This window comes from Balaenoptera ricei, chromosome X (genome assembly GCF_028023285.1).
Source record: "Balaenoptera ricei isolate mBalRic1 chromosome X, mBalRic1.hap2, whole genome shotgun sequence".
NCBI classification, from domain to species: Eukaryota; Metazoa; Chordata; class Mammalia; order Artiodactyla; family Balaenopteridae; genus Balaenoptera; species Balaenoptera ricei.
The window spans coordinates 93,880,726-93,895,415 of NC_082660.1; the positions used below are offsets into that span (position 1 = coordinate 93,880,726).

Below are 14,690 nucleotides of genomic sequence, written 5' to 3' on the forward strand. Positions count from 1 at the left end.
ATTGCTTTAGATCATACATTAACAAACAGAAGAGACATGTATGATGACCAATAGCACCTGTTATCTATGTGTTAATACCACATTAAAAGTTAAAACCTACTTAGATAAAAGTAGACAACTGGCTACCTGGCTACAAGTCTCCCCAAAGTGCTGGTCCAGATTGGGTTTCAGGCTTACTTTCCTGAAATGAAATGAGATTTATTTTTCCTATTAAAATTCCAGTTGTCACTCCTCCAACTACTTCTAATTGGGTCTGTTACACTAAAATGGCAGACCAAGGGATTGAGATTTTAATCATACAAGACTCAGATCCAGAACTCGGAACTCAGAAATATTTCTGATTCAGTGTCTATTTTCCAAATTGAGGCAGGACTATGCCCCATTTTAGCAGGAAGTGGCCAGAGCCATCATCATCCAGTTCCCTGAATTGAAACTGAGCAGGACTCTGTGGGGCTCTGGAGTACAAATCCTTTCTGTGTCCCCTGTTTCTTGTTTGTAGGATTTAGACTTCATTCAGCCTCCTTGACCATCCCTGAATTCCAAAGGGCAGATTCAAACAGTTGCTAATCAGAGAAGGGAGGGGATACAGAAACAGGGGAGTCAAGTGGTGGTACAGCCTTGGGACAGGCTTCTGGCTCCTCCTAAGGAGTATGCATAGCAATACCTTTGAGTTCTTCTGCAGGAACTAAGGCCCCCACCCAGGTGGAGGATGGTAACTTCAAGCTGAGTGCAAGATTCCTGGAGCAATGTCCTGTTACTTTGCCACCGACCAATCAGAAGAAAGTCACACATCCTGCAGATTTTGCCTTCTTTTTCTGGGCCCAGTGATGACCATCCAGTTAGACTTCCTGTTTGGCCCCTGTCTGTTTCATCTCCGACAGGGTTCAACAGTTTCAGGCTAAATTGTTGTTACCATGAGGGTGAATACTGGTTTCGGGCACAGAATACCTCGATTTAGATCAGGTGGAGAGAGACTTCTACTCTACTAGGCAGGACTATGCCCACTCTCAGCAGGAAATAGTTACAGAAGAAAGAGACCTCTGCCCCAACTCCCAAGAACTATCTTGAGTATGAAGTCTCTCAGGGGGGAGTTGTTAGGGGAACCACTGACTGAAACTGCCCGCTCTGGCCAGGCCCAATAGTAACCACTTGCATGAGTTATCTTAAACAGGAGGTCCTGGTAAGGAGCACGGAATTAACAAGCCACCACCAACTGGAAGAATTCGGGAAAGGTCAAAAGGAGACAGGAGACGCCAGTCCATATGTCCTCCCAGAATCCTTCTCACTGGGATCCATCTTGGCTGAGCGATGCACACGCCACCAGGAAGGACCCTGAGTCAGAATGATTGGCCAGAGACAACTGGGAAACTAATCCCATCACCATAAAACCCGAGACTGCGAGCCATGTGGCAGAGCAGTCCTCCTGGGTTCCCTTACCCTCCTGCTCTCCACCCGGGCACCCCTTCCCAATAAAAGTCTCTTGCTTTGTCAGCACGTGTGTCTCCTCGGACAATTCCTTTCCAAGTGTTAGATAAGAGCCCACTCTTGGGCCCTGGAAGGCATCCCCCTTCCTGCAACAGTGAGATGGAGGTGGGCATGTCTGGGATCAAGCTGAGGGGAAGCTGACTTGGAATTACATTTAGTTTGGGTTTAATTGGATAATTTATTCATGTGTTTCTCAGTCACTTCCATGTATGATTAATTACTAGTAAGATTTCACAGTGTAGTGAGTAGAAGCTCTAGGATTCAAACTAGGGTTGTCTGATTCTAATGCTAATGAACTAATGCTACACTCTATTGCCTTTCATATGTTTAGGGAACCATGAACAAATTTTACAGCTCAAATTAATACCATGGTGGTTTAACACCAGCTACTTGCCAGCATTTGATGCTATTTCCCACTTCATTACCTGATTCCAAGATACTTTTTTTAGTCTTGGCTCCCATTGCTGCCCTATAAGTACGTACGATATGATTTATCAAAAATGCACTCCTGGTCTTTTGCTACACCGACCACATGTATGGTTTTGCCCAATCACATCCACACAGGTTCGTATTAATTTCTTGGTGATGTGGCATGAAATACTGACATTGGCTAAGATACCTTAAAACTCAAAATCACTACTACAATGAGGACTGTGGGGGAGGACAAATAATTTTCCTTCTACCCTTCTAGGTTCTTGGCTGAGACCCTCCTGTCATAAAGAGCAGATTAATAAGAGAAAAACAAACACATTTAATAACACGTATAGGGACTTCCCTTGTGGTGCAGTGGTTAAGACTCTGCACTCCCAATGCAAGGGGCCCGGGTTTGATCCCTGGTCAGGGATCTAGATCCTGTGTGCTGCAACTAAAAGCCCGCGTGCCACAAGTAAAGATCCCGCATGCCGCAACGAAGATCTTGCACGCGGCAATGAAGATCCTGCGTGCTGCAACTAAGACTGGGTGCAGCCAAATAAATAAATAAATATTAAAAATAATAATAATGTGTATACAGAGGAGAGACCCAGCAAAACTGAGTAACTCCCCAAAATAGCCCAAGACACCACTTTAAATATCATCTTCTTCTAAAGACAAAGGATGTTGCTGGGGGGGTGGGTGGGTGGCCAGTTATGGGAGGTGACCAGGAAAAGCACAGTAAACAAGAGTAAGGTTGTTATGCAAATTCGAGTCGTTGCCTTCTCCATTGATAAGAGTTTCTAGAGATTTAGTCATCCTTCTCCTCCAGGCACTGAGAGGGAGACACCCCTACAAATGGAGATTTCCCTTATAAATGTAAATCTCTCTTACAAAAGGGTAACTTACCAGTTTTCTGAGCTTCTGCTAGTGAAACCGTGCATCTCAGATTGGGACTTGAACTCAGCTGAACCCCAGATTGGGACTTGAACTCAGCCAAAACCCAGATTGGAACTTGAACCCACGGTCTTTTAACTGAGATCACACACCTGGTCTCAGGACTTAATGAAGCTCAGGTTCTTGATGTCTCATCGCAGAAAGAATTCAGTGAGAGACAAAGTGATGGGTAAGAAGTGGATTTATTTAGAGAGAAACACACTCTACAGACAGAGTGTGGGCCACCTCAGAGGCAAAAATGGCCCTAGAGTATGGGGTTGTTAGTTTTTGTAGGGGTTGGTAATTTCATAGGCTAATGAGTGGGAGGAGTATTCCAGCTATTTTGGGGAAGGGGTAGGGATTTCCAGGAGTTGGGCCACTGCCCACTTTTTGACATTTATGGTCGGCCTTGGAACTGTCATGGCGCCTGTGGGTGTGTCATTTAGCGTGCTGATGTGCTACAGTAAGCGTATACTGAGGCTCAAGGTCTAGTGGAAGTCTCGTCTGCCATCTTGGACCTAGCTGGTTCTAACCATTTATGTCGTGTCTATGTCATTCTTTTAAAGGTTGTGCCCTGCCCCCTTCCCTCTTGTTTCACTAGGTCTGGGTTTCTTAAAAATAATCAGTCTAAAATAATCTTTATGCCCAGGAGGCATATTTTGGGGTGGCAAATTCTGCTCCTCTTCAGGACACTGACATCAAACTGGTTTGTAAGTGTCATTATTAAGACTATTTAAGATAAGAATCTGCACAAGAAAACCTAAATCTTAAGCCCATATAAGAAAGAAACTTGACAGAGTTAGACAGCAGTTTACTCAAATTTGATAATACTAAAAATTCACCCATCACCAAGAATGAGTTGTAAAGCTGAAACTTTTATCAACAACAATAATAATAATAAATTGATTAACCATGCAAAGGAAAGACTGAATTATCTTTACATTTTCTCTAGGAAAAATATTACACAGGCATATGAAGAGAGGATCAAAGAGTTTATAATAAAAAAAAAATTGTAGGGAAAATATCATAGAGGTGTGCCAGGCAGTAATTAATAAAAATATTGTTTGTATGGAAATTGGGATGTTTTGTATATGCCAGCTGTTCAAATTTCATAATTTCTTGTGATTTCTCATTATAAATAAATATTAACTTTGGCACCTAATTGCCTGCATTACCCATAAATTTTTAGTGTCCTTTTTCTTAAAGAGGGTCCCCTGAATCTTAAGTTTCAGGCCTCACAACCTAGATCTGTCCCTGAGATGGTAAGAAGTAGTATGAAATTTTGGTTGCAATTGGAAAGGGTTAATAGGGATGTGGATGTGGTAGAGAACTGGGAAACAGAGCAATTGTGGAGGTTAAATTAATAATAATCTTGAAGACCAGGACATGTGACCAGCTTTTAAAATCTGAAATTCCAAGTTGGTATTATGAAATTATGTGACCTCAGAGGCTGACTTCATGGACCAGCCCCCCAAACACACACACACAGGGGCCCCTCTCAAGAGGAGCCTCCAGCTGCTCTGTACATTTCAAACTTCCAAAAACGTAGCTGCCTAAAGGATCTATATTTGTATTAACACTGAGCAGGGAAAACAGGTGGCTGGGTTGTTTGCTTATTCCCACACACACGTGAATCTACCTCTTGCTTCCCAAATGACAATAGATAGCTCTTTTCTATTTTCTAATGGTAAAAAGGACATAGGCTGATAGTAATAACGGTAATGATAATAATAACTACAAGGCACAGAACTGACAACTGTTAAAAAGAACTAGTAAAAAATCTCTCTCTCACTCCGATCGTTACTTCCTGAACCCCATTTCAGTGCCTGGACAGGACTGCAAGGGAAATGGTAGACCTTCGGGTCTTGGGGGAGGGGAGGTGGAGAATCTAGGGAGCAGGGGGGGCGGGGGAAGGAGACACGGGTCGACTAACCTTCAGGGGCTGATCCTCTCTGATAATCTGAGAAAGGCGCATAGAAATTCCAAGGAGATGATACACTTCTCCAGTTTCTGGCCAAGACTGAAAAGATTGTCAAGTGGGGCGGGGCAGGAACAACCTGGCTCCTGCTGCAGTGCTGTTGGGAGAGTTAATTGGGGAACTGAACTCACTGTTAACATGGGCCTCGCTGGACAAAGGGCTGACGTGAACTTCAGTCACTGTGTAGTCTGACTCCTCTTTCCCCCGCCTGAGCACCATCTCCCTCTTACCTTGGAGGCAGGCGGGCGCTCTTCTGGACACTAGACCAGAGGAAGTGACTACCACCTGCCGGGGATCTGAGCAGGTTTGAAAGAGCAGAGGCTATCCGAAGGCGAGGGCGAACACCATTGCGGGTCCAGGACTGCATCGCCTATGCTCCTTTCCTGCCCCTGCTCCGGTCCATTTTGGGGCAAAAAAAATGGTGGGCTTGGGGGAGGGATCTGGGAAGGGGGCGGCGGTCATGTTTGAGTACCAGCTCCCTACTGCATTGAAAGCAGGCTGGCCTCTGGCCCAGAAAAAGAGGAGGAGGAGGAAAACACCACGGTTCCCTGGAAGTGGAAGTGCAGGTGGGAGCCACCTGCAAACCACTGGAAAGGAAAGGGGCGTGGGGGGTGGGGTGGGAAGCGGACCCCGTTCTGCAGTTTTCACCCCACATCCACGCCTTCTATCCATTTTGATTCAGTAAATGGTGGGCAATGGGGAATGCTGGGGAGGTGGGCGGGAACCCTGCGTGGGTGCAAGCATCCTATTGCGGAGGATGTGGGCGGGTCGAGGGAAAGATGGAGAGAGGTAAGCACCCCGGATCCCAGCAGATGGGTGCGAGAGTGGCTGGTGCCTGTAGCCCTCAGGGGCGGGGGCGGGCAGACATGGAAGCGAATCCTTTTCAGGACTGCATTCCCCACACTCTTGCCCTGCCGCGTGCGCGCGTGCCTGCCTGTGTGTGTGTGTGTGTGCGCGCGTGTGCGTGTGCGTGTGCGTGTGTGTGTCTGATTAGGGGAGCTGACGGAGCTCTTGAAAGGAGTGCTGTGCATTCTTTTTTCCATTCCTCTCTTGTAGGGAAAACATGGACTTTTTTCAAAAGAAAATTCCTAACATGCCACACTAGAAGGTTAGCAATATCTGTGTGGAGTTCTGGATTTTTAATTTTTCCTTTTTGTTTGCGTCTTCTGTTTTTCCAAGCACCTGGGTGACAAATACTATTATAAGGTTAAAAAAATTAAAAAGTATAAAATTCAAAAGGATTTGTCAAATCAGCCGATAATTGAGTAGTTCTCTCCTATCATCACTAATCCATGTCTGTCCCCCAATATATTTTTTGTCACAAAATATGTATTTTAACGTTTCACAGGTGATTCTATTGCATCCTAAACTTTGAGAGCCATCGCTGTTTGTCAGGTTAGGCTAGGCTTATGCTGGGATAACAACCCCCAAACTTCAGCGGCTTAACATAGTAAGGGTTTAGTTTTAGCACGCAATAAGTGCCCAACAAATGTTGGTGAAGGTCAGGGGTGAGGGGGCTCTGCTTCCTATCTGTCAGGGACCTCAGCTGACAGAGGCTCCACAGCCTGGAACATCGCTGGTCACTGTGGCAAAGGGAGAGTGTCATAGAAATCTCTTATTCTTCTAAAGTCACTGTAGTCTAGAAGTAACATAAGTCACTGCTCTGCACAGCTGACTGGCCAAAACTAGTAACGTAGCCTCACCTAATGGCAAGGGGCTGAGGGTGCTATGGGACTAGGAAGCATAGTTTTTTTGTGTGTGCAGAGGCAGTATATACTATAAAGTGAGAAAAATAAACTAAAAGAAAATATTCATAAAAATTCCAGGGGGAGTGCCTTTCTAAAGCACTAAAACGAAAAATTGAAAATTGTAAAGAAAAAGTGACAAGTATAATTAAGTTTCTATGGAGCAAAGTAAGAATGAATGTACCCTTGGCTTTTTGTTTTCTCAGTGGTGTTATTTTGGGGGAATCTTCAGACCATTCTTTAAGGTTATGGTAGCCTGATGGATGCTGATTGGGCTGGATTCTGGCTGGAGTGAGTTGAGGGTCCAGCAACTCACTTGCCAGCTTTATAGGATGGAATGAATCCAGCCCCCTGGCACTGAGGGTTGGTGCTGGGGCAGGATGTGGAAAGGCGCCCCCAAGCCATACTCCTCTCCAGGGTGGTCTGACTTTGGTTTCTCTGCTCCAGCCTGCAGCAGGCACCAGACTCTTCTAGGCTAAAGGCCAGGCTGTCCTGGACATACACACCAGGAGGACAACGACTGTCCCATTGCAGGTCAGAGCGCTTTGCCTCTCTTTCCTTTTCCCTGTCTCTTTTGGGGAACCTTTTATAGGGGAGGAGATAAAGCCCAAGGGTTCCCAAGTGGAAACATTGGTCGGGACAGTCTCTGAGCAAACAGATGTCTGACCTGGCTGGGCCTGACCAGGTAACTTGGGGCTGAAGCAGAAGGGGCTGGCCCTTCTGTCAGAGTCCAGTGAAGTCGCCCCCCTGAAATGGGGTTAGACCTCAGACACGACCTCACCCATCCCTCTCCCACTCACGTTGCTCAGATTCCCAGAAGGGCCTCAGGTGTGCCCTGACCTGTTTGAGTGGTTCTGCGGTGACTTTAGGTCTGTGTGTGCCTGGTGCGGCGCTCCTGAGGTCTGCGTCAGCCCAGGCCCAGAGGCACGGGAGCCCCCAGGTAAAGGGAGCTTCAAAGGCACGTGGTCTCACAGCTCAGGAGAAAAGGGGTGGCACCTCCTGTGTGAACACCCCTATGCACTGCAGGCCTAGCCCACGACTTGGAGGTCAGGGCAGTCAGGCTGTGGATTGGTGTGAAGACGTTTTGGAGGCGTTGATGGTGGAGGGTCAGCAGCATCCAGAGCCTGGTTCTCTGGCCCCCTCACCACTTCCCTGCCCACACAGAAGGCTGATATCCCCATCACGTGTCCAAGAAGCTACTTGCCTGGCCAACTCCAGAGCAGAAAGCATTGAGGGTCCAGGACCCTGGAGAGAGCTGTCTGCTAAGCAGGATGCCCAAGCCCTTGGGAGACAGTGCCTGGGAGTGGGAGCCCCTCTGGTGAGGCAGGGTAGAGGGATCGGGTTCAGGGTTCTTGCAAAACACTCAGGCGCCAGAGGGTATGTGGATGACTGCCAGGAAAAAGTCACCGGGTCTGTGGTGGCCATGGAGTCACATAGCTCAGATATTTCCTCAAAAGAACCTTTAGGTCTCCCCTGACATTCACGCTAAGGCCACATTTTACCCAGATTGCTCCCATACCCTAACTGAGCACAGTTGGGCAGCCAGAGCCAGGCCGTTTCTGCTCTTTGCATTCCCTTAATCTTTGCCTGTCCTCCCCACTGGCCTGGTGCAGACATTCTTTTTTTTAAAATTTATTTATTTATTTATTTATTTATTATTTATTTATTTATTTATTTATTTATTTATTTATTTATTTATGGCTCTGTTGGGTCTTCATTGCGGCGCACGGGCTTCCTCTAGTTGCGGTGAGCAGGGCCTATTTGTTGTGGCGTGTGGGCTTCTCATTGTGGTAGCTTCTCTTGTTGCGGTGGCTTCTCTTGTTGCAGTGCACGGGCTCTAGGCTTACGGACTTCAGTAGTTGTGGCACGTGGGCTCAGTAGTTGTGGCTCATGGGCTCTAGAGCACAGGCTCAGTAGTTGTGGCACATGGGCTTAGTTGCTCTGCGGCATGTAGGATCTTCCCGGATCAGGGCTTGAACCCGTCTCCCCTGCATTGGTGGGCAGATTCTTAACCACTGCGCCACCAGGGAAGTCCCCAGACTTTCTTATTGCACCACAGTCTGAGGCTCTTCCTGCCTAGTCTGCCTGCCTTCCCTCTCTTCTTTCACAGGTGTGAGATGTGCATCACAGTCTGAAGGCTTTCCCCATGTCTTCCAGGTCCTTCCTCTTTTATTTTTCATAAGTGCTCCCCCAATAAATCTCTAATGTTGCCTAATCTTGTCTTGGCATTTGCTTCTAGGAAGGCCTGAACTGGTACCTAGGCTCAGGGTACTTTCACAGATGAGAGCTCACGTTTCACATTTCTCAATAGCTGTACTGTTTTTCAGAGAGGCAGGGTAGTATAGTAGTTAAGAGCCTGACTAACTGGGTTCAAGTCCCAGGTCTATTACTTTTAGCTGTGTGTCCTTGGCCTCTGTGCCCCTTTTCTAAAACTGAGATAATCACATTACTTCCTCTTAGGATTGTTGTGAGGTTTATATGAATGATTTTTATACAGACCACTTAGTATCTCACACATATTAAATAATATCAGCTATTTTACCACCTTTGGTAGATGAAGGCAGAAGAGGGGAAGGATCTTACCAGGTCCTGTAGCTATTGATGAGCTTGGGTCTGGAACTCTCAGTCTTACGGTTCTACAGCTCTAAGTACATATGTTTTATTGATTTTTAACCTAGAAGCTAAAATTAAGGTTCAGGAAAACACATGAACCAGTTAAATGGCATGATGATTGTGACTCCTACCTTCAACTCCATTGGGTGGGTAACTCCCAAAGTGAGAATGGTATGATAATATTGTCCCTTTTCCTATATTGTATCCATCAGACAACTTATTCTGGAATACAGAAATGGCACTGAAGACCATACCTGTGATTCCTCTTCTTGTTGTTACATTTACCAAATACTCTTTATGGTAGAGTGTGTCACAGGCATGTTTTTCAAGGAAGGGAAGAGGCAGGGTGGGAAGGGAACTAACATTTTCATGAGTGCTCACTAAGGGCCAGATGCAGTGTTTGGTGTTTTGGGTTGATTCTCTCTTTAATCCCCATAACAGTCCTGTGAGGTAGGTAGCAGTATTTCCCTTACATGAAGAAGAAACAACTCCGAGAGGTTAGGTGTATTTTCCAAGGCCCTTAATCTAGTAAATTATAGAGTTTATATTCTAACCTAGGTTTTGTTATACTCCAAAGCCCATACCCTACCTTTTAAAATTTTTTAAACTTTAGATGGTGACCTTCCAGGACTGGGGGATTTATTGGTTTAAATTTGCATGACAGGATGTTAAATATGAGTTTTCTCATGAGCAACCAAGATATAATAGATACGAAATTCTAAAGCCACGTTTTCAAAGGAAATAACCAAGCAGCTCTAAAACTTAAAAGGATTAAAAGGATTAAGAGAGAGGAGATATGGAGAAAGAATTTTTTTGAGGATTTCTTTGGAGTGGGCTTCCAAGGGGGAAGAGTTCCGGTGCTTTGCCCTTCACCCCAAGGCTTTAACTGGACCCCTTGAAGCTTGATATGTAGCTCCTGGAGTTTGGAGGCACAGTGAAATGGGATCTGACTCTAGCATAAGAAATCTGATGGGCTAGAGAATGGGGAGGATAGGGAAAGAGAAGAAACCCAGCACATCCCTTCCCCACAAAGTGGGAGGCCCACCAGAAGTTGGTGCTAGCTAAGGGAGGAGAGGTTTAACTCTGAATCGAGTTCAAAGGCTCCTTTATTATTTGGGACTAGGGGTTCTAATCACTGAAATGAGGCTCAATTTGTGATTTAAAGTGACTGGAGAGCTCTTTGGAGTGAGCTACAAAGCCATGGGGCCTGGGAAAAACTTTTGCTACACTAGCTTTCTTTTGACTAGTATTTGCCTGGTATATATTTTTCCATCTTTTTATTTTGAATTTTTCTGGATAATTTTAAGAGCATCTCTGAGAAAAAGCATGGAACTGGATTCTGTGCCTGGAAAATAAATCCAATCTGAGGTTTTATTCCTGTTGTGTTTAATCCGTGTATCTTTATTTTGATTATTGGCATACTGTAGCTACATTTATTTCTACCTTCCTAATTTGTGTTTTCTGTTTATAATGTTTGTTCCTTGCATCCTTCCCCTCCTCTCCTTTCCTGCCTTCTGCTGGACCAATGGAGTTTTCTTTGGAATTTTGGTATTTACACATTCTATTTTTTTTTAATTTATTTATTTAATTTATTTATTTTTGGCTGCGTTGGGTCTTTGTCACTGCACGCAGGCTTTCTCTAGCTGCAGCGAGCTGGGGCTACTCTTCCTTGCAGTGCGTGAGCTTCTCATTGCGGTGGCTTCTCCTGTTGCAGAGCACGGGCTCTAGGTGCACGGGCTTCAGTAGTTGTGGCACGCGGGCTCAGTAGTTGTGGCTCACAGGATCTGTAGTTGTGGCGCACGGGCTTAGTTGCTCCGTGGCATGTGGGATCTTCCCCGGACCAGGGCTCAAACCCGTGTCCCCTGCATTGGCAGGCAGAGTCTTAACCACTGCATCACCAGGGAAGCCCCCTCTATTTTTAATCTTTTAGTGCTTGTCCTAAGATTTTTCTAAATTGATTATCTAACTTCTTAAATTTTTATTTATTTATTTTGGCTGTGCTGCACGACTTGCAGGATCTTTTTTCCCTGACCAGGGATGGAACCCAGGCCCTTGGCAGCGAAAGTGCAGAGTCCCAACTACTGGACTGCCAGGGAATTCTAACTTTATATTTTTAAACAAAATCTAAACTATCTCCAACTTCTATGCTCCTCCTTATTTAGACCTCTACATTTTGAAAGGTCTTTCAAAATATATATATATACAGCTTCTGATAACTGGCATTTCTATAAGCAAGCAAACTGTTAACCATTATTATTATTATAATTCACAATTCATGATGTATTTTAAAATATATTATCTCCTTTGATTCTAGAAAAAGCTCAGCTAGGTGTTACTTCATAATGAATTAGGAAAAAAAGAAAGAAGAGGGAAGACCCGAAGAGAAGAGAGCTCTTCAATTCTTAATGGTATCTTTAAAAACCCTTAAGAGTCTGGGGACCTCAGGTTGAGAACCACGGATCTTAGAAATATATTATTCACCCTTTTCTTTTGGGAAGTGAAAGAGGAGAGAGGATTATCATTTTTGAACGTTTATTCTGTACCAGAAAATTTTCTTAGGCAAGATAAGGCTTATATTTAATGGCTACCTTTACTTTCTAGGTGTTTTACGGGTGTCATGAGAGTTATTTCACAACCTGCTTCCATTGTGAAATCCACATACATTCTCCTGAATGGAAAATGACTTATTTTTCTTGTTAATGATGTTGCTGAAAACAATAAATAACAATTATAATAGCATTTATTATGGAACCACCATGTTAGCTAGGTGCTGAATCTGATGCGGTAAATACATTCTCAAAACCACCCTTCAGTTTCAGAAGGGAAGCCTTTAGTCATTTAGATGGCTAGATGAAACTACATCACCTGTGTAGTTTAAGAATATAGAAACTTGCTAAATCAACAGAGATTTGGGTAATAATTTGGATATACTTATTATAATTGCCTTCTTTTTTTTAATCAATAGGATGGCCTGGTTTAGGTCCTAACAAAGCACTTTAGGCCTCTCCTGAATATTCCTAAGGTGTTGCTTTTAAAAAATGACACAAGAAGAAATCAGCTAAAATAGAAAGAAACTACCTGTGAACCTAACTGGAAAATACTGAATTATTAGTCATTGAGATATTAACATGTATATTGTGTTCTTTTATTTTTTCTCTCCTCCCATTTTCCGCAGAGATCCATGAGAGGGAGGTTTATAGCAGAGCTGGAGGTGAAAGCTGCTTGAAGCCAGTGGCTTTTATATTTTGAAAAGGACTATATGCCTTGACAAAATCAAACACGGTTTCCCTAGATGGGAATGGAGGGCATTTGAAGGCAGCAAGAGAAAAGAGGTCAGGGTTTATGGGTCCTTCCAGTAGCGGAGACATGTTTTTCCATATTAGGCCCCAAGGAAGACTCTGTGGTGGGCTCAGAGAAGCTGGGCACCTAGTCTTACTAAAGATCCCCCTACCCAGAGGGTTGACAGAAGCAGCAGGGACAAGGGATCTGAAGATACCGGGCCAATTCAGTAAAGGAGCACCTCATTCCTAACCAGTGTGGACAGACTTCTGATGTCAGTGGGGACCTCCTCAGGCTTTGATGCGACCATAGAATGTTTGTACACGTAATAAAGATGGGGGATCCTCAATAATAACTGAAGTGGCTATCCCACCAACATGCTACGGTTGGATCTCAGGGTCATATTTATGTTCATTTAGAGGCAATGTGATTTTTAGAAATGTGATGTTTTAAAATGTGATATTTCTAACATGTTCAAGCATGTGAGCTAACATCCGTTTGTTTACTAGGCCTCCAGTTCAATGGATAAATGGCCTTGTTAAGAATCCCGCTAGTTGGCCAACGCCCTAGGTCCCAAAGAGGACATAATAATTCTAAGAATATATGGCAAAGTGTGAATAATGGTTATTTCAGGTATGTGTGTGCTAGAAATCTCATTTGCTCTACCCCCACCAATCTACTTTTCCTCCCTGCTGTGTCCCCCAAGCTTACCAATATAGATATATCAAAGGTCTTCTTTGCCCTTTGGTTTCCAATATGGCCAAAGGGAAATACCCATCAGGAGATAAAAAGCAGGGAAGAGTGAGGTCAGGTACACCACCCCAGCCCCTCTTCCTGGATTCTGCCTACTTTGAGGTTTCTGTGAGCTAACTGCATCCTAAAGATTCCAGCTGCTGTCAGGTGGCCCTTTCCACACAGCTGTCTACCATTCCAGTAATTTCCCCCTCCCCTCCCCCCTCCCACTACTCCTATTTTCTCCCCTCACCCTGCTCCTTCCTCTCACCCCTACTCCACAGTCTCCCACACTCCCTCCTCCCGCTCCCTCCCCTCACCCTCTTCTCTCCTCTCCTACTCTTCTTTGTCTAGATGTAGTAACACCCTGTTACACGCTGAATTGAGTCACCTCCAAATTCATGTTAAAGTCCTACCCCCTTCCCCCCAGTACCTCAGAATGTGACTGTATCTGGAGATAGAGTCTTTATAGAGGTAACTAAGTTGAAATGAGATCATTAGGGTGGGCCCTAATCCAATATGACTGGTCTTATAAGAAGAGATTAGTAGGACACAGATAGGTACAGCGGAAAAGACCATGTGAAGTCACAGGGAGAAGGCAGCCATCTACAAGTCAAGGAGAGAGGCCTCAGAAGAAACCAACCCTGCCAACACCCTGATCTTAAGACTTCTGGCCTCCAAAACTATGAGAATATAAATTTTTGTTGTTTAAGTCATCCAGTCTGTGGGTGACTCCTCTGCTGACAACTCGGGAAAAAATTCTCTATTGAATTTCTCAAATCATCCATTTTGGGTCTCATTTATTTCCTGCTGGGACCCTGACGGATCCAGTAGCATTATATGTGATTCTTATTCTCATATTTGTTCTTAGTGTATTTTCCAAAATTTCTGCAGTAACCATGGAATATTTTTTTCACTAAAGAAGTAAAAAAACACTGTCATGAAGCAAAACTTGGTTTGACTAGGGAATTTTCATGTAAGATGGATTTATAATCATAGGCGTCCAACACCATCCCTCTTCTCCACAGATACCCTACTCTAGGATTCTCAATCTTATGTCCAAGGGATTATAAAAGCATAGGGAACATGGCATCAATGCTGGAGCTGGGAAAGCTGCCATCCTTGGCCCCAAATCTACAAGTATTTCTGATACAATACTGAAGGTGGCTGCCCATGCTTCCCCTGGTGGGAAAGAGCAAAGGTCTGCGTAAGTATAAGGGGCTGTTATAGTACCCATTAAATATCCTATTATACCAGCCCAACTCACAGAGGCAAGGAGCATCGGGAACAAAAGTGGCTCTTACAGGCAGCACTAGAAAGCAATCCCACCCTGCGAAGCCTCACAGAGGGGAGAGGAGGGAGACTGGCCGGGCAGGGTACACACCTGGCTGCCCCACCCAATAAAAGGAATTCTTTCACTAGGGGTCAGAACTCTCTCCTTTAATACCACCTAGATCTTTCCTGAGCCTGCTGACTTCTCAGCCTCAGTAACATTAAAGGCATACTGCAAA

General features: G+C 44.6%; 1 protein-coding gene across 2 annotated transcripts in view; it reads right to left on the minus strand.

Annotated features, from left to right (window-relative positions):
• The window catches only part of LOC132356852 (phosphorylated adapter RNA export protein-like), a 68,370-nt gene extending 63,100 nt beyond the window's left edge, over positions 1-5,270 (minus strand). The window contains exon 1 of one of the 2 annotated variants that reach the window (XM_059909983.1): positions 4,766-5,022. In XM_059909983.1, the coding sequence (XP_059765966.1) occupies positions 4,766-4,807 (42 nt within the window). In that variant the 5' untranslated portion in view covers positions 4,808-5,022. The other variant, XM_059909986.1, reaches the window with a different exon arrangement.
• Positions 5,271-14,690: the final 9,420 nt, after the last annotated feature.